The sequence below is a fragment of the Chaetodon auriga genome, chromosome 7 (assembly GCF_051107435.1).
Source record: "Chaetodon auriga isolate fChaAug3 chromosome 7, fChaAug3.hap1, whole genome shotgun sequence".
NCBI lineage: Eukaryota > Metazoa > Chordata > Actinopteri > Chaetodontiformes > Chaetodontidae > Chaetodon > Chaetodon auriga.
In genome coordinates, this window is record NC_135080.1 from 19,440,506 (window position 1) to 19,461,705 (window position 21,200).

Below are 21,200 nucleotides of genomic sequence, written 5' to 3' on the forward strand. Positions count from 1 at the left end.
ACCTCTCAAGTGTGAATCCTCTTCCCTCTCACTGTCTCCCTCAGGTCAGCCCTTCAGTCGCTCCACAAAGCGTGCGAGGTGGCTCGCTGCCATAACTACTACCCAGGCAGCCTGTTTCTGACCTGGGTCAGCTACTACCAGAGCAGGATCTCATCCAACCAATTCTGTATCAACGAGTGGAACGCCATGCAGGACGTCGAGTCGCACCGTGCCAATTCACCCGTTCTCTTCACAGACCTGTGAGTAGAGGAGGAGGGGGATGACCACAGACTTTATCCTTTATGCTTTGCACCGTGCACACTAAATAGGGAAAATACATGTACATCAAAAATAAGATGCGTTCTTAGTTGACAACAGTTCTGAAGTTAAAATCCCAAAAGAGCTGAGGCTATAATGAGTCGAGAGCCTTTGAAGAGGATGAAGTTTGAAGTTGGTGACACGTGCATATGCATTCCAGCAACTTGTGGAAGGTTGAGGGTTCAGGAAAAACATGCATGCACACGTGGACAAACATAGGTGTACCCGGACACTCACGACAGCTCAGACGACAGATTCAGAGAAAGCCAAATGTGTTTCACAGTAACTGTATTTAGGCAAGGTCAGAAGTAAGATGGGCTCAGTGGCATCTTTACATCTCTTCACAACACCATTGCCTAACTTATCCTCTCGTCACGTGCTGACACTGCTGCAGCATTCCTACAGTGGAGTATCACAGGCCGTCAGTCCTCAGAACCCCGAAATCTGCAGCCGGGGTTGAATGCATGTCTGTAACCTCTGTGGGTAACAAGAAGCAGCAAAGGCACACACTCACATAAACAAAAGCGCAACATTCAAGCGTGAGAAATGCTGAATGTGTGCAAATACTGTGACACACACACACACACACACACACGTTGAGTCTTAATCTTTATGATGCACAGTTGTCAACAGATTCACAAGGGAGCATAGAAAGTACAGGGAATGACTCAGGTTGCTGGATTAATGTCTTTTCTAATACCAGGGAAATTCCCCTCTCTGCTGCTTAGTCATGTGCCTCGCTACCAATTTGGAGCGCCTCTCTCTCTCTCTCTCTCTCTCTCTCTCTCTCTCTCTCTCTCTCTCTCTCTCTCTCTCTCTCTCTCTCTAACACACACACTTCTCTCCGGTGTCCAAAATAGCTGTGGCTTTAGCCAGCTTGATTTACGTTTGGAAAAATGGGATCCAGACAGACAAATAGGTAGACCAACACGGATGGACAGAAGCAGGTGGCAGGCAGACAGAAGGGGGTAGAGGATGTGGGTGTTTGGGGGGCATTAAGGAAGATATTCTGCTGCTGTATGCACCTGATGCCCCTGGGTGGAAAGAAGAGACAAGTGAGAGCAGAAAGAGAAATCGAGTTCCACTGAAAAGTGGACAATCAAGAAACACCCATATTTACACTCTGCTTGTAAACAGAGATTCTTTACTCGCCCTCTCTTTGGAGGAGGTGTGTTTGCGCTCGAGTGTAATTATCATTAAGATTGCCGCCCATGCTTTATGAGCTGCCGTAAACGCATCCAAACACATGAAGTTCCCGTTTGTCGTCCCGCATGGCGTGACTGCCAAAGCTACATGTCCTGCCAGTGTTTGTTTCCATGGTAGCTTAATTCCCCGTGTAATCATTGAACGAAAAGTCCAGATAGCAGGAAGTTGTTTGATGTCGCCGTGTTTTTAGTGTTTGTTTGATTAATGGGAATTACTGCTGTGAATTCCCGTTGGCTGCTCCTCTATCAGCGATTGAAGGAAATGACATTGAATTTCCATTCTGCAGTTACTCATTAACGCTCATTGTGTCGTCATAAATTCGACACGTGCTCTTTTATTCTTTATTTTTCTCTCTGTTTCCTTGACCAGCCGTCGCTCCCTCAGGCTGTCTGTGGGCAAGCCGAGGCTTGTTGTGAGGTTAAACTGCTGCTGGATGCCGGTAACTAATCCGTATTTGCTGGCAGGAGTGAGCAGGTTCTCTTAACCCTGCGGACTCATTCTCTTGGGGTCAGTGAGACGCTCAGCGTTGAGATAAACAAGCAAATCTCCCATCACAGATAGATGCTTTTCAGTCTGCGGTCACACACCTGAGGCCATCACACTGCCCCTCTTTGGAAGCGCTGACCCACACAGCTGTGTGCTATTTTCGGCGAGGGTCCAGTTAGAAGCAAAACAAGAGAAAGTTACACAACATAAGGAGGAGAAGCTCGGAGACGAACTGAGCCCTTCTCTCCGGAGAGGTAATTAGGCCACTAGTTGCTATCATCAGTGTGACGTCCAAAGGCTAAATGCGTCTCACAGCAGAGTGGCCAGAATCAGAGCCAGGCACAACAACAGGCATACTCGACAAGGGGACTTTGTTGTGGATCGCCGTTGGGCCACGCTCTCAGATTTTCTGTTCCCTCTCCAGTTTCTGAGAATCAGACAAAGTGGCAATTCTCTCGTGGAACAAGTAATGTCATTGAGGCTACCGTGAAAATGAATCAATGAACAGAAGGAAAGTGTCATTACTGTGACTGTGAAGGTGGTTCTTTGTGTCCAGAAGTGCTTTTTTTTTTAGGCTAAAAGAAAATATGTTAAAGGTGTGTGTGTGTGTGTGTGTGTGTGTGTGTGTGTGTGTGTGTGTCTACAGGCCCACAGAGAGGGAGCGCACAGAAAGGCTGATCAAGATGCGGCTCAGAGAGATCATGATGCAGAAAGACCTGGAGAACGTCACCTGTAAGGAGGTGAGAGGCTCATAGATGACTGGGCTGAAATGTAAAAGAGTAATTGAAATCTCAGTCCTTCTCTGCCACAGCTAGCTTTGAATCAGGAGTAAGAATCATCATCATCAGCGGTCCTGGAGCTTCTCTGAATTGTTGTCATCCTTTCCCAGATCCGGACGGAGCTGGAGATGCAGATGGTGTGTAACCTGAGGGAGTTCAAGGAGTTCATAGACAACGAGATGATCGTCATCCTGGGGCAGATGGACAGCCCCACTGAAATCTTTGAACACGTCTATCTGGTAAGAACCACAACGATCAGAAGTTTAATATTAGGAGATCTACACCCATTTCTTGTGGTTTATCTTTAGGTTCATGTTCAGTCCTTATTTGTTTGGTTTGTCTTAATTGTTCTTATGTGTTGAATATCTTTGTGTACACCTTGATATTGACTGGGCCTGTGATGTCTCCAGGGCTCTGAGTGGAACGCCTCTAACCTGGAGGAGCTGCAGAACAGCGGGTAAGAGACCAGTCGGTACCTTACAAAGCACACTTACTCAAAGGCACACTCATCAATATCACTGCCTGAATTTGAAGAAATGGAGAGACTACGCTTCACCTGTTGAAAGTGTTGTCATGTCTGTTTCACTGGCATTAAGAAGAAAACCTGTCTTTTCCCGTCTCTCATGTAGAGTGCGCTACATCCTCAACGTCACCCGGGAGATAGACAACTTCTTTCCGGGGATGTTTGAGTACCACAACATCAGAGTGTACGACGAAGAGGCCACCAACCTGCTGGAGTACTGGAACGAAACCTACAAGTTCATCACCAAAGCCAAGTAGGCTTCAGCCCACACAGGCTTGTTAAGTTCTGCTTGGGTTCTCACTCTTGGAATCCAACACGATTTCTCTTCCGTGTGTCTCCCTTAGGAAAGCCGGTGCTAAGTGTCTGGTTCACTGTAAGATGGGCGTGAGTCGCTCCGCCTCCACAGTCATCGCCTACGCCATGAAGGAGTACGGCTGGGACCTGGACACGGCCTTCGACTATGTCAAGGAGAGACGGGCCGTCACCAAACCAAATCCTTCCTTCATGAAACAGCTGGAGGAGTATCAGGGAATTCTGCTGGCCAGGTGTGGACTCACGTCGAAGCATCTGTACAATCTGCATGATCTTTATGAGTATTTTGGTTCCAATAAGCTGATGTTTTTCTTTGTTTCCACAGCAAACAAAGGCATAATAAGCTATGGCGCTCACACTCTGATAGCGACCTATCAGATCGCCCAGACTCGATGTGTACAACCCCCTCTCACTCTCTGGGCCGCTCCGACTCCCACAACAACAACACTTCTTCCCCCTCCTTGCATCACTTCCTGGGCGTGGCTGTGCTGCAAGCACTCGGTGCAGAACCCGAAGACTCCGCCAAAGCAAACACCACACACACCTCTGACTCACACTCGGACTCCAGTGGCGTGTGTGACTCACCAGGTCAGGAGGAGGTCAGTTCAGATTGTGGAGACCCCTTCCTGCTTCCCCTCCCCAGACCCCGAGCAGCCACTTTAGTCCCAGAGGAAAGACTGGACAATGCTGCGAGCGTGGCTGTCACTGTGCCTGTTGCTCTGCCCCACCCTCCGCCGTCACTCCACATCTTACCTCCGACTCCTGAACTCCAGCGTGCTCACCGGGGTCCTCCCACACACCTGTCCATTTCAGTGCCCAAGCACAAACCAGCGGAACTGTCCCTCAGTTTGCCTGAGCGAAGTAGCTCAGAGGACGTGTCTCCCCTCACTCTGGGATCCACTGACTCTGACATAATTGACCAATCGTTATCAGATTTAACGAGTGACAAACACAGCCCCCTCAGCCCCGCCAACATCACTCCCCTCCCCCTGGTTCTTCCCCTGGCCCCCAGCGATGACAACAACAACCCCAGCGAGCTACAGATAGGCAGTGCCTTGGACAGCCGCGGCGACGCCGATGGGTCGTCCAACCACAGCTCAGACAGCATCAGCTTCTTCAGCGCCAGAGAGAAGTTTCTGGGCCTTGCACAAGATGGCAGATCCCGGACACTTTCTGAGCAGGCACAACAGAAGACGCCTCTGTCGCTCGAGGAAGACAGAGAAAGTGAGACTAAGGAAGAGGAGGAGCAGGGAAATGGGACGAGTCAGGTAGGGGATGATTCAGCTTCATCTGCCTGTCAAACAGCCTGTGCAGGTTGTGCTCTTCCTGCATCTGTGGGGGGGGGCTAAACAGCATCTGTTTGTGTATTTCATTTTTTAATAAATATTCTGGACTGCACATTAAATTCAAGATGCTTACTGCAGCAAGAAATGAATATGAGAGACAGGTCGCCTTTTGCAGTGTGGTGTTATTTTAGCATCGTCAAGCGAAGGTGTTCCAAACCGTGTCCTTCCCTCCATCAGTCAGCCAGTGTGTCACTGCTGAATTCAGCTGGATTTGTGTTGAGCCATTTCACACAGACAGCTGCAATAGAATTTTGTCTAGAAGTACCACAAATGAACTGAGCCGATGACATCAACTCCACACTAAAGCTGTATTAATCAGAGTGACACCTGCTGGAAGAGGAGAGAATAGTCAGATAAGAGAGGTACATTTGTCACATATTTGCGTCTACTAATTTTCTTCTGTCACACTATCCAGGCAGTGGTGTTTAATGTGTAGAATGTGTACATAACATTACTCACAGAAACAGCACAGGACTGTGATAAACATCATCTCCATGAGTCTCTCTTTCTTTTTGTCTCTCAGGCGTCTCCACTGTCTGAAGACGGCGCTGACACAGCCATCCCTGATCGAAGTCATCCCCCTCACCTTGACAACGGAGTATCGGTCCGCCATATTGTCACAGAGATAGAAGCCATATGCCACCCTGCTTCCTGCTTTCCTCCTTCCTCCTCCTCTTCTTCATCGCTCCCTCTAACCTCCCACAGCCCTCAGCTCATCCGACCAGAACATCAGGTGGAGGCAGAGACTTCTGAAGTCACGCACAGCTCTTCGACCCCGCCTTCACACCCGCAGTCACCCTCCATGCTGCCGTGCGATTGGCCGGCAGGCTCAGTGCGGCGAGCCACCAAGCAGCTGGAGCAGAAGCTGAAGCAGGAAATGGAGATGGCGGCGTCTCAGCGATCTCCGCTGCATTCCCCCAGTGCTGAACACCCTCCTGTCCGACTGTCCCCGAGTCCCCTGGGCTCTGAACATCCTCCACTCCGCTTCCCTCAGAACTCCACAGAACAAAGGATCGCTCAGGGTGAGACCACGGCTGTATCTGCTAAGTCCAAAGACACAGAGAAGCACACAGGGTCACAAACAGAGCTTCAAAGACTCGACTCCTCAGGCACAGACAACCTCCCAGACCCGTCATGCTCCCCTGCCTCAAATATCAGCCAAGTCTCTGGTGCTATACCTACCACTGATAGCCATATGCTGACATCATCACTGGCCTCTATCAGTCAGTCAGAGAAATCATCTCTAGATACCTCAGCCCAGGGCCAAAGACAGATCCAGCTCCACAGCCCAAACCAGCAGCATCAGACCCTGCCCCAGGCCTGTTCAACCCAAATGACTCTGGATGGGGTGACAGTGCAGGAGTCGGATTCGGATGAGAGGCTGGAGTCCAGTTCCCCAGGCGGGCGAGGGGGCTGCGGCCCCGACTGTGATGCCCAGAGCAGGCTGGCTCGTGGCAGCCAGGAGCTGGAGAGGATTCAGCAGACTCTTCGAGAGCTGCAGGCTTTCCTCCATGAGGGTGTCAGTCTGGAGACAACAGACAGCCAAGATCAGGTCCTGGGGCAGCCTCAGGGCCTGAGAGATGTTATGGACATTGAGCCAGGACCTGTTAAAGGGGCGAGTTCTGAACAGAACCCTCCAAGCTTGGAAGTAGGGCAGCGGCTTCGAGAGAGACAAGAGGGGAAGAGTTTCCTGGAGTCGGCAGGGTGGCACCGAGCCATGGAGCTCGAGGCTCGTATCCGCCAGGCCGGCCTCACCCCGCCGTCTCTCATGAAGAGATCGGCCTCTTTGGCTAAACTGGACTGTCTGGAGCTGTCAGCCAACGACCTCAGCGACCTGGACCTAAGGCCGCACACCAGGAAGACATCATCACAGTCCCAGGACTCTTTCTCCACAGCGCTGTCTCACCCTGACGACACCTGGAAGAAGCAAAAAGTGTTGGCCCGAAACACTCGTGTGGAAAAGACAGGCTTGCACCCCGTGGGCAGGGGTCTGGACGAGTCGTCCTCGTCGCCGTCCCTCTGCTCATCCTCCGCCTCTCATCGTTGTCCAAGAGATGACGCAGGCGAGAGGGAGGAGCCAGATGGCGGCGGGAGCGGCACGGCCGCTACAGTGCGTCAGCAGGGGAGGGGACACTCATCGAGACGTTCTCGCAAAGCGTCCGCTGAGAAAAAGCAGCGAGCTGTCACTGTGCTATACAATACCATGTAACCTCAGCGCAATGGACTGGAACGGACACGACTGGAGCTGCGCGAGTGTGTGTGAGAGCCTGCATGATGTGTACGAATGTGTAGCTGGAACTGTAGACCTTGTGTAACCTCCAGTGTATGTATAGTGAGTAAGAATTGAATGAACATATGTTTGCATGAAAACCACTGGATGTGTTGTTTCAACTGGAGTACAGGAGTGTATGTACAGTAATGAAATCCGAATGTCCAATCAAAGACTTTTTTTAAAAAAAACGTTCGTTTTCAGTGTCCGACCCTCGTTGCCTGTTTCTAAAACTACGAGAGAGGCTTTTTCTCCAAACATGCACTTTACTATTTCGATTATTTTTCTTTTATTTGAAATCTGTTTCTTACCCCGGGGAGGATTCTTTTGCACTGATCTCAGTAGACTTGTCTCTGTATGCGTGTTATTGTGTTCAAACTGGACAGACTTGTCTTTATTCAGATTTTTATCAAACCAGGACAAAGCTGATATCTTGTTTTTTTTTTAATTCAGTGCTTTGGCAGTAAATAAATATGGTGAGTTTGTTTTGACTGCAGTGACTACATTTTTTTAATGTTTTGTTCTGCTTCATCTGTCACACACACATTTGAGGAGAAGAAATGAGAAGACTGAAATTTGACCAAATGTATCATTGACTTTACTGCCACCTTTTGGCCAGGGAGAGAACTACAGTGTTAAACGTGCTCAGTCACTACAGAAGGTGGGAAAGAAGGTAAAAATGTGGTCAAAGTGTTTACAGATAAGCTCAGATGACCAGCCACACCCACAAGTTTGACATTTTAATGGGTGAAAATCAAGCACATAACCTTATTATTGACAAATCCATCCTACGTGTCATTTTTAACTAAAGTCTCTGTTCCTTTGAGCAACTCAGCCGTGTCTCCTGGGAGGAAACCGGCTCCATCAGGGCTCCGTGCAGCTTATTTCAGGCTGACATTTTACCTACAGTTTCATAGGGGTAATTAAACTCTGAGATGTAGGCCACCAGGGCCCCTGCAGAGACACACACGCACACACAGAGATCAGAAAGCAGCACTGACTCGGAAAGAGTGACATTAAAAGACTTGACCAGATTCTTAAAAAACATAATAATTGAGGCAATAAAAAGACATCAAGCACACAAGCATTTTCAATTTTCTCATTTCCTGCGTGTGAGCGTAAAAAGAACCAAAGTCTGCTCTGGTCTAAGTGAATCAAGAGCAGAGCAAAGATCCCTTGATGATTTCACCAATTAAATCCTCTTCAGTAGACAGAGCAGATGGGTTAAAGAAGGGCTTTTTCATACAGCGCGTGTTCCAAATTGAACTGTCATGAACGGGGAAATAGTGAGGAATAAAATCAGTGGAGCAGAAGAGAGGGTTACAGCGAGTGTTTGTCTCCCTGGGTGCCACGGCTGAGATTGGCATCCTTCCTCTTTGCATACTGATGCTCTCAGCTCCTCTGCCTCTCTCTAACACACACACACACACACACCTTGTTTTGCGTCTGTGGCTCTTTCCAAATTCACCCCGCACATGCACGCCTGCAGCCCAGTGCTCCCACCGTGCTGATGTTATTCATGAATGTCGGGCTGACTCAGGCCAGCGGAGAAGAAGTTGGGAAATTATTTCATTATCTCTGTTCCCATTCTCTCCAACCCACCGCAGCACAGAGCAGCCTGGTGGTATTTCTTAGAGGGTTTAGAGCAGGGGTATTCAACTATAATTCAAAGAGGTCCGGTTAGAGAAAATTTCCTAAAGCAAAGGTCCGGAACATCATAATGTCATAACGTTATGATTTGTGTGATATATATACTGAAGTAGCCTAGTAGTTGTATCAACATCTGCATGTAATCAACATCTGATCAAAAAAAAAAGTACAATTCAAAAACATTTCGACAGTATTTATTGTCACTTAACATTAAACCAGGCAGATTTGAATTTAAAAATGAAATGGAGAAAATAAAATGTTTTTTGAAAAATTGTGCATTATAAAAGAAAGTGTTTAATTTTAGAAAAAGTAAAAGTGAAGCAACAGCTTGAATATTCCTTTTTCTTTGTTAACTTTCACATCTTAACAGTCTCAACTAATTTGAAAATAACAGCTGAACAGTTATACAGTTTCTCTTTCTTTCCCTCTTTTCCCACTCTCCACACTTTTTGTTGTTCAGTTTCTCCCTGCCTTTCGCTCACTCTCCTCTCCGTCTTCTCGCCCTGTATCGCTTCTTTCTTTTTCTATCTTTCTAACTTTCTAATTTTCTATCGTCTCTCCGTTCGCTTCTCACTCCTCATCTGACTGCAGTCAGAGTTGCTAAGTTTATCGTCCGCAATGCAGAGATGCGACTGGCTGGGTAGCATCACGTGGGATGGCTTAACTCGCATGCAATTGGTTTGTGCGTTTCCTGAGCCGCTAAACCGGTGCCGTAAAGACTAGAAAAGTTGCGCCGGTTAAACTATAAGTGTCCCGTCAAAATTTGAAATCCCTTAATAATTTACTGGTTATAGGTCCGGGTCCGTATAGGACAGTGTCTGGGTCCGGACTCGGACCGCAGTCCGCCTGTTAGTGACTCCTGGTTTAGAGTCTCTAAGCTGTCCCTCTCCTCCCTGTCAAGCCTAAAATAACTATAAGCAAAACCCCCCCTTGGATCAGGCTGAGGCGCTGGGAATCCATGTCACAGGGAGGATGATGGAGGTGGAAGCTGCTAAAAACAGATCAGCTCTCTCTGGCGCCGACTTACGCTGCAGCTCTCCCTATCTCGTGAGGAATTAATTGCTTTTGTCACCGTCTTTCACTCGAGAGGACCGCAACATGCAGCGCAGAGCTGCAGGTAAAACTCAGTGCGGGGGTCAAGGGAGTCAAAGCACGTGGAAGCTGTGATTTTAAAAACAGATGAAAAAAATAACCCACTCATGCATTACTGCTCCGAAAAAGATGTTTCTTTATTTGGATCGTCATCTGAACTCACTTCCCAGCATACACCATGGAAACATCTGGCTGCGTCTGTTTTCTGCAACATTTTTAAAAAGTAAAAAAATGAGTATTTTTCTTATCAACCTGGCAAGCTTGACTATGAATCGGAGGGGAGACAGAAGTGGCTCTCCTCGGTTTGTGCTGATATTGGAGTGTGAAAGTTTTACATTTCTTTCAAAGAAATAATACTTAAAAAAAAATAAATAAAATAAAATAAAACAAGCAGTCCCTGTCCATCCTTGCCCCTTGCAACATAACATGTTTTTCAGTGTTTGGCTTGAGCACTGCAATATAAAGTTACTTAGAATTATGAGAGCCAGGATTTGAAGAATCTTTCCAATCCGAGAACTGAACGCTCCACATTTGCTGTTTTTTTTGGGGGGCGATGGATTAGATTTGCTTTTGTTTTCAGCACGTTGTGTTGTGCAACCAACCTGCTGCCGGGGTGCAATAAAACCTAAAATTGCTGTCAATAGCCTCTACAGGGATTCTTGCAGGGTACATCTTCCCTCAGAGAGAGCGCTCTGATATTGCAGGTCTCCTGGTTAGACTCAAGGTGGACAAAATGAACCTCACACGGGTGCAGACCATGCTGAAATATTGTACACATACTGTACCGTGACTACACAGAAATACATAAATCATCCGCTCATGTAAGGTGAGAGGATGCAAATATACAGAAAATCTCTTTTAGTAACATTTCTATTCCACAATCCACTTACAAACCACTGTCATGTCCCTTTATTGGTTGTATTACACACAGGCTTGCCACGAACTCGTTCACAGTCACATACAGGTTAGTTAGTACACCGAGTCTTAATCACATCTCATCACGTCTGTGCTCCTGCAGTCAGGCTAAAACTAAAACTGGCCTGAGTTCAGTTTGTGCTCAAACTCCTCATCTACATCCATTAACAGTCATATACGTGATCCACCCACAAGCTAAGTTACAGTACGTCTGGATTTTGTGCAAATCAAATCAAATGTACCAGTCCGTTTTTTTTTTTAAAACTGTTTTCATTAAAAACTGAGGAAGTCCCGATGGTTTGTCGACATTCAACTCAACTTGACCGAGAAGGTTACAGTATTCTCCACACCACTGGTCCTGGCCTATCACTGCTCCTCTCACACAAGCTGTTTTTTTTTTTGTTTTTTTTAATTTTAAATTTAATCACAGTTAAGACTGAAAGCCACACGACTCAGTGGCGACAGGACTCAGTGAGTGTTAGTGCTGGAGCAGAGAGTTGGCCTAACACACTACATTTTCAGGACAGGAGATGATCTGTTGACCCCTGTGTGGAGAGCTGGTTTTGAAACACACACACACACACACACACACACACACACACACACACACACACACACACACACGTACCTGCGAACAGACAGACGTCACTCATCCAAGGAGGCATTCCACTAAACTTGTTGTATTGGATGTATTGTTGGTTGTAAACTGGCACTGGTCAAGAAAGTACCATGTGGCACCAGAAAGAGGAAACTGACGTCCCTCTCTGGCTGTCTGAGGCCGGACAGCCGCATCACCATATGGCTTCATGGGAAAGGCCTGGCGAAGGCCATGGGAGAGAAAGGAGGAGGCCATTTGATCGTATGAAACAAATGAAGACAAACTTGCCGTTTATGTCCGGCCTGTTACAGAGTGTGCTTTGTTTTAAAGTCGCCTGCGCTGCTCTTTAACTCCCATGTGTCCTTGGCCTAGACCCCTCCCTTCAGACCCCTGTGGGGCCACTCAGCTCTCATTTCTCCATGAGTGACAGCTGGATGATGCGCTGTAGCTCCTCCTCCTCCTGCCGCCGCCGAAGCTCCGCCTCTTCCTGCTCCCGGGCTGAGATCTCCATGGCGATGCGCAGCTGCTCGTTGTAGCTGCAGGTGGTGGGCTTCTTCTTGGAGGGGGTGGAGCAGAGGCTGGAGGGGGGGCGGGGCTTGTGCTGGGGGGTCCTGGGATGAGAAATAGTGAGGGTCACTCATCATTTAGAAAAACTTTCAGGTTGCCAGGTTGTGAAAAATCCCTTTTATTGATGTTTATCCTCCAACTTGACACGTTTTATCAAACGCAGCCATAAAAGACATTATAATAAGTATATATGAAAAAGACGGATTCATGCATTACATTTTTGCTTGTACCTAGAAAAAAAGCTGTATCAAGAGATTGTTAAAGATGGTATTGTTTGGGAAATGTAATCCAAAAAAGTGACCCATCTTTGAGGAGTTAAGGGAATTTTTTTGGACAGAAATATGGAAAAGTGGATCATTTACATGAAATGAGAAGAAGAGCACTCTTGTTCAATGCTTCGCTTATGCTAGAAATTGTTGATCCACAGCTCAAACGCCAACAAAAATCTAAGTATTAAAAAATTAAATGAGGCCCACGGCCCTTTATGAATACCTTAATACATTTGGATGTGTAGCTAGCTAAAGAGACAAAGCAAGCGGTCGACTTAACTACCAGCAGCTTATAGAGCCATCTTTTCTATTCTGGTTTCATTCTGTGTTTTCTTCTTAAGTTTGGGCACAAAGAGGACACGTTAAAATAACTTGAATTTCAGAAACTTTTCCAAAAATATTCAAAATAGTTAGATAATTTATTACAAGCTACTGTGGTGATAAGGTGTTTAACTTCTCATTCAGTTGTAACAGTCAATACTGCGAATATTTGCCTTTTTATATCACTGAAAGGACCCTGCAAAAACCTTTAGGTCGAGTTTTTTCTGGACTATAACAATGTTTTTGGCCAGTTTCCTCTAACATTGTGACATTGGTTTAAGAAAACACTGCAGTAGAAAGATTGTGTCAGAAGAGGGAAAGACAGACAGGTCTGTTTGTGTATCTGTTGCGGTGGAAGGTAGACAGTAAGCTCCACCCCTTCAATGATGTGCACCTATTGATGGCACCTGCACTCATTAGCGCAGCTGGAACTAATCAGCCGGGCTGCTCTACAAAAGGAGGCTTGTGGCTCCGCTTTAGTTGGGTGTGTGATACCGGAGAGTTAACACCTTCAGTTGGCTCTCCTGGTTTTCTGTGTGGTGTTGATGAATGAGTGTGTGAATGGTCTTAAACTGTAGTGATTCTTTCTTTTCCAGAATTTCACTCCCTCCTTTTTAGTGACTCTCAATTTTTGTTTTTGGGCTCATTTCTTTTGTTCTTCTACCATTTTGATAGAATTCGTGTAAGTTATTCCCCATCACCTTTAAGACCCCAAGAGGCCCATTTTGTGTTGAGTGCAGTTTGTTTTTTTCTTAGTTTCCCCGACCAGCGACCGCCATTAAGTTTGTTTTGAGGGGAAACGTAACAGTATCCATCCACTCATCTACAAACAGAGAAGTTACAGGGACAAAACACTGTCCAACGATAACTGGCTAAAGTCAACAGCTGTACTCAGCAGTCAACTGTGAAAGCAGGAAACTCCGTCCTCCAGTCCCCGGTCTGTCTCCCCACACACACAGACATGCAGAGTAGTGCGCTGTAGACAGGAGATGAGAGGAGAATAGCAGGATGGATAAGTAGGGGAGGACAGGAATACAGGATGTGACTCAGGGATGGAGGGAAAGATCTGCAGGATGGAAAAAATATGGAAGAGTGGAAGACAGAGAAGAATAACAATACATGACAGAAGTGAGAGGAAGTTTGAGACAATGTGGGTGAAAGGACGGCAGGAAATATCGCCTTTGTCCTGACAATCATTTAGATTTATGTTTTGTTTTTTTTTAGGTTTCAAGCTCTTTTGAAGATAAAAGTCACATTCATTTTTAACGACTTTATCTGCAGCTCCTGGTTGATTCCTGACAATTGAGCGGCTGGACTTTGAAGGGAGGGGCAGGGAAATGTGGACAGAGTGTGTGAAGTAATTTACAGAGAGGTACAAACAAAGGGATGGAAAAAAAAAAACAGAAAAGGTGAGTGGAATAAAAGAAAAAGAGACCGAAAGTCTGACCTCTCCAGACGACTTGGGTCACAGGACAGGGGGTGTGTTCCTGGCTTGCTATTGGTCAGCGCCTCCCAGATAGTCACCTGGACACAGAGAGAAGGCCACGCGGGAAGTCAGACAGCCCACACAGGAAGTGGGTAGTGAGAAACATCACAGATAAACAGATGGTGGTGCATGTAAAACAACAGCATCCTCCCTGCAGGCTTTTTCCTGCTAATGTATGCTGGAGTACCTCTCGCTCACAGCATCCTGGCTTAATTATGAATTATGAATTAACTGAATATAAACTAGATTGATTCTGGTCCTGCTTCTTTAGTACACACACCCGATATTAATACTACGACTGATATCGCTATTAATATTGATAAGCTTATGTTAAAAATAAAGATTCACATTCTGCCACTGCACTATACATGTGCATCACACCGTTTGTATTGAAGAAGGACGTTCATACAGCACCTTTAAACAGTGGCTCATTATAGGGCCGATGGCTTCGCAACAGACTGTGCAGTCTGTACTTTATATTGCTTTTGCAGTTGTTTTATATTCAAAGCAGGACTACCAGGCGCAGCAGCCAACCGCCTGCTGCCTATTTCCCTGTTGTCTGCGTGGGAAATACTTTGTGGTAATTTGATTAATTACAAATTTGCAATGGGAATTGGTAATATGCACGAATAAAGCAGCATTAAAAATTGAAATGTTACGGACTGGAAGGATCTTATGCTGGTTCCTGCAATCATGAGGCGCTGCTTTCTAATCTAGTCCATATTTTAGTTAATATTATGCTTACATGGTGCACATTTCTGAATAAGTTCCTTGATAATCACAAACTTACTGATATACAGTACAGCAAATTCGGGGCAGGGTAGTGTTTCAATGCAGAAATATTGGTTGTTTTCTGGGTCGCTGGGAAAAATAGGTTGGGTATCTGGGGGGTTCATTTGGGGCCCACGGCTCATTTCCGCCTTGAGGCCACCTTGCAGGTTAATCTGGCCCTGTTTCTACCTTCTGTCCAATCAGTGAAGAGAGACTTGACATTCAGTTGAGGTGTGGTGTGATATCAAGGACATGAGAGTCCACATGGCAGCCACTTGAATGCAAGAAATAAACAAAATCCCTCTGATAAAATGCATTCTTACTGTTCTGCACATTGAATGCTGCGAAATTCCCCACAGATGAAGACCTTGTAGCTTGAAACATGACGGTGATTTGGGGGAGTGTGAAATATTCCCTGTGCAGACTATCTCTCTGTTGCCTTTGTCTGCTGCGTTTGTCCTGCACCAAACTGAGGCTGGACGTGCACACAGTCCACAGTCTGTGCTTGTTGTTGGTCAGCCGGTTTGATTTCTTGACAAACTATGTAGCTTGCAAAGTCCCTGCCTGCATTTTCCACATAATAAGGACAAAAGAAATAAATCTCCCAGGGTTCAACTTTGAATAACGTTTCATGACGCTGCAAGTTAGATTTCACACAGTAGCAAAATTAAAGGAAACTATCAATAGGAAATTTCCACCTTACAGTATGTTTGAGAGGATGACAGGCTGTAATGTAAGCTAGATTTGTATAGTAGTTAATGCTGTAAAGTATGCAATGTCAGCACTATGGTCCTTTAACCCCTGTCCTGCTTCCGAATCAGAGCTGTAATGAAAAGTGCCACCACCTTTTTCATCACGGTTTGAGCAGCAGGACAGCAGGCTGCTGAGGATGACTGTACAAACTACAGCACAAATCCTCAGCTGCAACCTTGCCTCTGTCTCCTCCACATTCTCCTCCCGTATCCGAGCTAAGAAAACTCCGAGGATGTTCTCTGACCTTTCTGACCCAGCCTATTTATACTTCTCTCTCTGTGCCTCTGGAAGAAGGCCAAGGACTATCAGGACCTGGATCTCTGGGATTTCAAAAAAGCACCTATCCTGAGGCAGTGCTGAATATAATGGGTCTGGGCTCGGAACATTACCAGCAATTTATTCTACTTATTGATTTTACTTCAGTATTGATTGTTTTTATTTTGAAACTGGTCGCTTTTTTCCAACTTCAGTGTGTCTACTTAACTGGTCTTGCTTGACTTATTGGTGAATTTACTGCTGTAATTTGTACTGGGTATTTCATAGGGGGAACATGCTGTGCCCCAGTTGATGCATGGCTTCTGCGCTTAAGCGTAGAGAATTAATTCAACTATGTGTTTGTCTGCTCTAATGAAAGCTGCAAACATGAGCATGTCAGCATCACCTACGGTAGTAACTAACCGTTTCATTAGCTATTTACAGGAGTTTCTGGGATTACAGGTTGACTTACAAGTCACAGTGTAAGGTAATGTTAGCCGCTCGTTCCGGCTCTTCATCTGATTTGGGGAACCTTACACAATCAGCAACCCCAGCTAAAGTTATGATGCAAAATAATGTTACATTGGCCAAACACATTGGTTACATCTCATCCTAATAGCCTCTAATGTTAAAAGTGAAACTAGTTCTGCATTGCAAAGCAAAAGGAATGCAGGTTTTTTTTTTTTGCTTCCAAGTCAAAAGTCAGCCAGAGACTGAGTCTTCAACTAACTCATGAAGATAATGTCAGCTCAATTAGCCAGCTAGTTATAGCTTCTGGCGACAGTTCAGCCAGCGAAATCAAAGTGGAAGTTAAACTGCATATGTGCCATGTAAGGATGGAAAGCTTGAGGTGTAGCAGCAGTAAAGATGTCTGCGAGGAGTGCAGGAGTCCACCTGATCATATTCAGAGCCGGCCTCCAGCAGACTCTGCTGTATGGCAAACTGCAGAAGGTCCTCCTCCTCCTCCCTCATGCTGTCTCTCTGTTTGCCTCCTAGCATGGTGTATCCAGGCGGGGCCTCAAACACACATGGGGGAATCTCTCCGGCTCGACACGACACTGCAGCACACAGGGGAAAGGTAAAGGGCAAGAGATGGGAAGGAGTGTTATCTAACCATGTAGGAGATAGTACTAGACTAAAGGAGGAGAACAGGAAAGGAAGAACAGAACAGTGATTTCTGAGTGACAAGAAGAGAAATCCAGATGAAAACATGTTGAATCAGGTCATTTTCCCCCCAAAATATTATTCAACTGTGTGTATTTTCACGGGACTATAACTGAATGGAGAGCATTCCTGCAAGATAACATCAAGGATTCCCAGAGAGGTTCCTTCTGAGCAGTCACACAATAAATGATATCTCTCCTCCGCGTGGCTGCAGATTTAAAACGTGCCTGCTGGGATTCTGATCAAGTGATAGGATGATGAAAGTAAAAAAAATAATAATAATCTGACGCGCGACGCAAAAGAACATAACCCTGCATCCAGCATCAGCGATAAATACCACTCATGGCTCTATCACACAACAGGAAAGTCTGTTTGTGAAATGAAGTTTGACCCCGGTTCTGAAGCAATTATCAGCTGAAGAAGAAGAAAAGACGGTGACACGAGAGAAGACACTGTCTACACGAGTGTGTTCTCACTGGTGGAGCTGGAGCTGGAGACGCTGGAGGAGTCGCTGCCCGGAGACGGGGTGTCTGTCCTCGGGGCGTCCCTCTGTCCGTCCCCCTCCACTCCCACTTCGTTGTCGGCACGGACGCCCGCCCCCTCCTCACAGCCGTTCAGGTTGCTGAAGGTGATCCTGGCGTTCAGGATGTGGTAGAGAGGGATCTCTGCAGGGAGCGGAGAGAAATGGAGCAGAAGATGACATTTTTATTGTTAATATCAAGCGATCTGTTAACTTCTTGTGTCTTCGGTCTCATCATCTAGCCAACCAGGAGTGTCCTCATATCAATCGTTTTATCTTTAGCGATGAAATCTTTTCTGTCCTTTTAACTCACTTCCTCCCTCAGTCTTCATTTCTTTCCGTCCAGCTGTGTATCTATTTACTCACTTTTCATTTGCCCATCATCCCCTTTATTTAACCAGCCATCTTTTTAACCTCCCTCTCTCCCTCCTCCCATCCATCTCACTCTCCCAGCTCGCACCGATCTTGACAGGGAAGCCAGGCGGCAAGCGCAGAGTGATGAAGTCACGCAGCTTAGCGAACAGAGCATTCGAGATCGCCATGAGATCGATGATAGGCACCACTTGTTCTGCCAGGGACAGGGGATGAGACTCACACAGCCACAACTTGGCTTTAAACCTGGAAACAAACACACACAGACACACAGACACACACACACACACACACAAGAGTTTGTTCATGAATATAAACGAATACAATTCTGACCTAAGTATATCGAAGCCATTTATGTCTTCCTTCAATACCTTTGACAGAAATCTACTCCACAAGTGTGTGATACATGTGTGTGCTTGTGTGCGTATTTAATATTATTGTCTGTGTTTCATCTCAGGATCTTGGTGGCCAGCTGTCATGGACGGCTGATTTTACTCTGCCTGCATGTGTGTGTGTGCATGTCTATTCCCTGCCCATCAGTTTGTCAGCTCTGGCACTTGGCGGTCAGTTTGGAGGGCGACTTCGCTGCATGCATGGCCGCCCGCCTGGTTTTCTGTCTGTCTGTGTCACCTCTGGGTTTTGGTGGTGAGCTGGCAGGGGTGGCCGATGTCCCTCTGAGTCGGTGACGAGCCGGGGTTGAAGTATTCCTCGGCCGTCAGCGCAGCAGGGTTGGTCACCGCAGGACACGACATCTGGGTCACCAGGGCCTGCAGGAAGTGAATAATGAATTCTAAAAATCCTGATGTAACTGCGTGTTTGAACGATCGTAAAGCCTTTACTGAGCTGAAAGGATTGTTCGTCTAAACCAGTGACTCAACGAGTACTTCAGAAAGTGCAAAGATTTCTGGCTTTCAAAACTGACTTTCTTTGATAAGTCTGTTATGAAACTAAAAAACTCCCCACCTACTGGGATTTCAAGGCTTTCCTCTTACCTGCTGACATTTTCAACAGCTCAATGAAAGAAAAGCTTGAGAATGACAAAGCAGTTTTCCTATTCAGCCGTTTCACATCATTACAGTAGATGCGTCTGTTGGTTCACCGCTCTAATTAGTTGCTCACTGTCAGCTGTTAAGGATGGCTTAAGTAAACCTGTCAAGGGTAGGCCGCCATTTACTGGAGGAGAGTAGAGGCTGCCACAGACTCGTGAAACAGATTAGAAATTCTTTCCATGTCGTCGTTGTAATTCCCTCCAGATGCAGTCAATTCATCACAATCAATTTAGGTTTTGGCAAAATTGAAACGAAACAACATCACAGCTTTATTTTAGAGTTGCACAAACTATGCGCAGACTGCATATCAAACCAGAAAAAAACAAGGGTGTGTGTGTGTGTGTGTGTGTCTCAGCGTGCAGAAAGGACAGAGAGGCTTAAAGTTGAAAAGAGCAGAGGTGACAGTGAGGGGGAATAAGTGAAAAGACTGAATAGAGAAAGAGCAGAAGGAGGGAGGCATGAGTCATAGGTGCTCTCCAGCAGACACAAATTAAAAAACATAATCAATATTTGAGAGCAGGCTGGAGCCTCTGAGTTACTCTGCAGACATGCTCTGCTGTTGACACAGCGGACTCATACACTCACTGTCCATCCAAAGAGGGGAGACGATGGTGATGACGCTGATACTCAAGATGATAATCCATTCATGATTATACTGATTACGATCACTGTTCTCGCTATGATGGCTATCTACAAATACCTGCAGAGTCCAATCATAACGTCAGAGCCCATTAATCACAGCTGTTCCCAGCTCGACCGCGACGTTTTCTCAACCCACTGAACAAAACAACATCATCCTCCATTTTAAATTTACACTGGAAAATCACTTCAACTGTAATTTAATGCGCTAACGTCTAAATAAAGCGACTCACCCCGTTGTTAGGCCCCATGTGTTGCTCAGCAATCCCAAGGAAGTTCTGCAGTGGAGTCTTCCCACCTGCTCAGAGACACACAGCGGGGATGAGTTACACTGAGAGAATGTAGTTACACACAGTCACAGTGAGCAAAGTCAAACCGCGCTTTTAGTCTGAGTTTCATAAACTCTCTCGTGTTTGCGTGCACTGCAGAGCGTCCAGAGCTGGATTAAGTTGGTGCTTGTTTATCAAGAGATGATGAAGCATGGGCTCATTCATCTCCGTCTGCACTGTCATTTTGCTCTACAATGTTTTGCTCAAGATAACGTGCTGCATCATATCAAGCTTTGTGCTGTCAGCAGGAAATGAACAGACCTATACTGAACTGAAATGAATGAATTTGGAGTAAATGATGCTTTTAAGTAGCAAGAGGAGTAGCATTAGTCCAAATATAATAATGAAAATAAACTAGCAGCAATATGAATCGAATGAAAAATGAAAAATGGCAACAGCTAAAAGTCCTTATTAAAGACATTTATACTGTATAGTCAGTATATCTGTCTTCAGTGTGTCTCTGGACCAGGAACAGCATCTTCACTCAATCACATTACAGTCAACTCAGTTTACACATTATTATTATTATATAGTACATACTCGACGCACAGCAACATGTGTAAGTTATGGTCACCATTAGACTGTAAATGTAATAAGAATTTGAATCTCTAAGTTAATTGAACAACTATGAGCTGAAAACTCTCTGAAAATGACAAGTGCTTTGAAGAGCCTTCAGGGCTCCTCACACTGCAGACCCACAGTAGGGTCTCGGAAGACTTGTTTTTTGGGAGTGTCAAGCTGTCTTCTTTGGATCTTAAAAATCCCCTACAGAAATGTTTTAATACATATACAAATACTCTGCTTGGAATAATAATGTGTATCTGATGTGGTTTTTCTACAAAAATTTCTGAAAATACATCTAGCCCGTCTTTCCTTGAAACATCCAGAATCTATGAATATGCAAATATCGTTCATCTCAAAAGCTGAACTGTTGGACATAAGCTGTCTCCTACTTAACAGGAAAGTCCACTTTCAGTGATGTGCTGGAGGGTGCACTGGAGGTCTCAGCTTTCCACAACACAACGGTATAAGATCCATCTCGGAAACTAGTTGTGACGTCACAAACTCCTGCTCAAAAACCAGGTGTTATAATGAGATTTAAGGTGATCACAGAGAAACTTCAAAAGTATAATATCGAGGAGGAATTAAACTCTCAAAAACTCAGATAATCTGCTCCATTTGGGACTGACTGGGTGTGATTTGACCAGATTTTATTAACACTGAGCAAACAA

General features: G+C 45.8%; 2 protein-coding genes across 3 annotated transcripts in view; one reads left to right on the forward strand and one right to left on the reverse strand.

Annotated features, from left to right (window-relative positions):
• The window catches only part of ssh2a (slingshot protein phosphatase 2a), a 30,486-nt gene extending 22,777 nt beyond the window's left edge, over positions 1-7,709 (forward strand). For both annotated transcript variants that reach the window (XM_076735526.1, XM_076735525.1), the window contains 8 exons: positions 45-239; positions 2,636-2,729; positions 2,879-3,007; positions 3,179-3,225; positions 3,398-3,544; positions 3,636-3,836; positions 3,929-4,871; positions 5,473-7,709. In XM_076735526.1, coding sequence (XP_076591641.1) covers positions 45-239; positions 2,636-2,729; positions 2,879-3,007; positions 3,179-3,225; positions 3,398-3,544; positions 3,636-3,836; positions 3,929-4,871; positions 5,473-7,158 — 3,442 coding nt within the window. In that variant the 3' untranslated portion in view covers positions 7,159-7,709. The remainder of the gene's footprint in view (positions 1-44; positions 240-2,635; positions 2,730-2,878; positions 3,008-3,178; positions 3,226-3,397; positions 3,545-3,635; positions 3,837-3,928; positions 4,872-5,472) is intronic.
• A 3,556-nt stretch (positions 7,710-11,265) lies between these two features.
• ankrd13b (ankyrin repeat domain 13B) overlaps positions 11,266-21,200 on the reverse strand; it is a 35,932-nt gene continuing 25,997 nt past the window's right edge. Inside the window, exons 9-15 of the mRNA XM_076735380.1 lie at positions 19,873-19,937; positions 18,582-18,718; positions 18,040-18,197; positions 17,536-17,724; positions 16,790-16,953; positions 14,078-14,154; positions 11,266-12,084 (exon numbers count right to left, since the gene is read on the reverse strand). Of these exons, the coding sequence (XP_076591495.1) occupies positions 11,883-12,084; positions 14,078-14,154; positions 16,790-16,953; positions 17,536-17,724; positions 18,040-18,197; positions 18,582-18,718; positions 19,873-19,937 (992 nt within the window). The 3' untranslated portion in view covers positions 11,266-11,882. The remainder of the gene's footprint in view (positions 12,085-14,077; positions 14,155-16,789; positions 16,954-17,535; positions 17,725-18,039; positions 18,198-18,581; positions 18,719-19,872; positions 19,938-21,200) is intronic.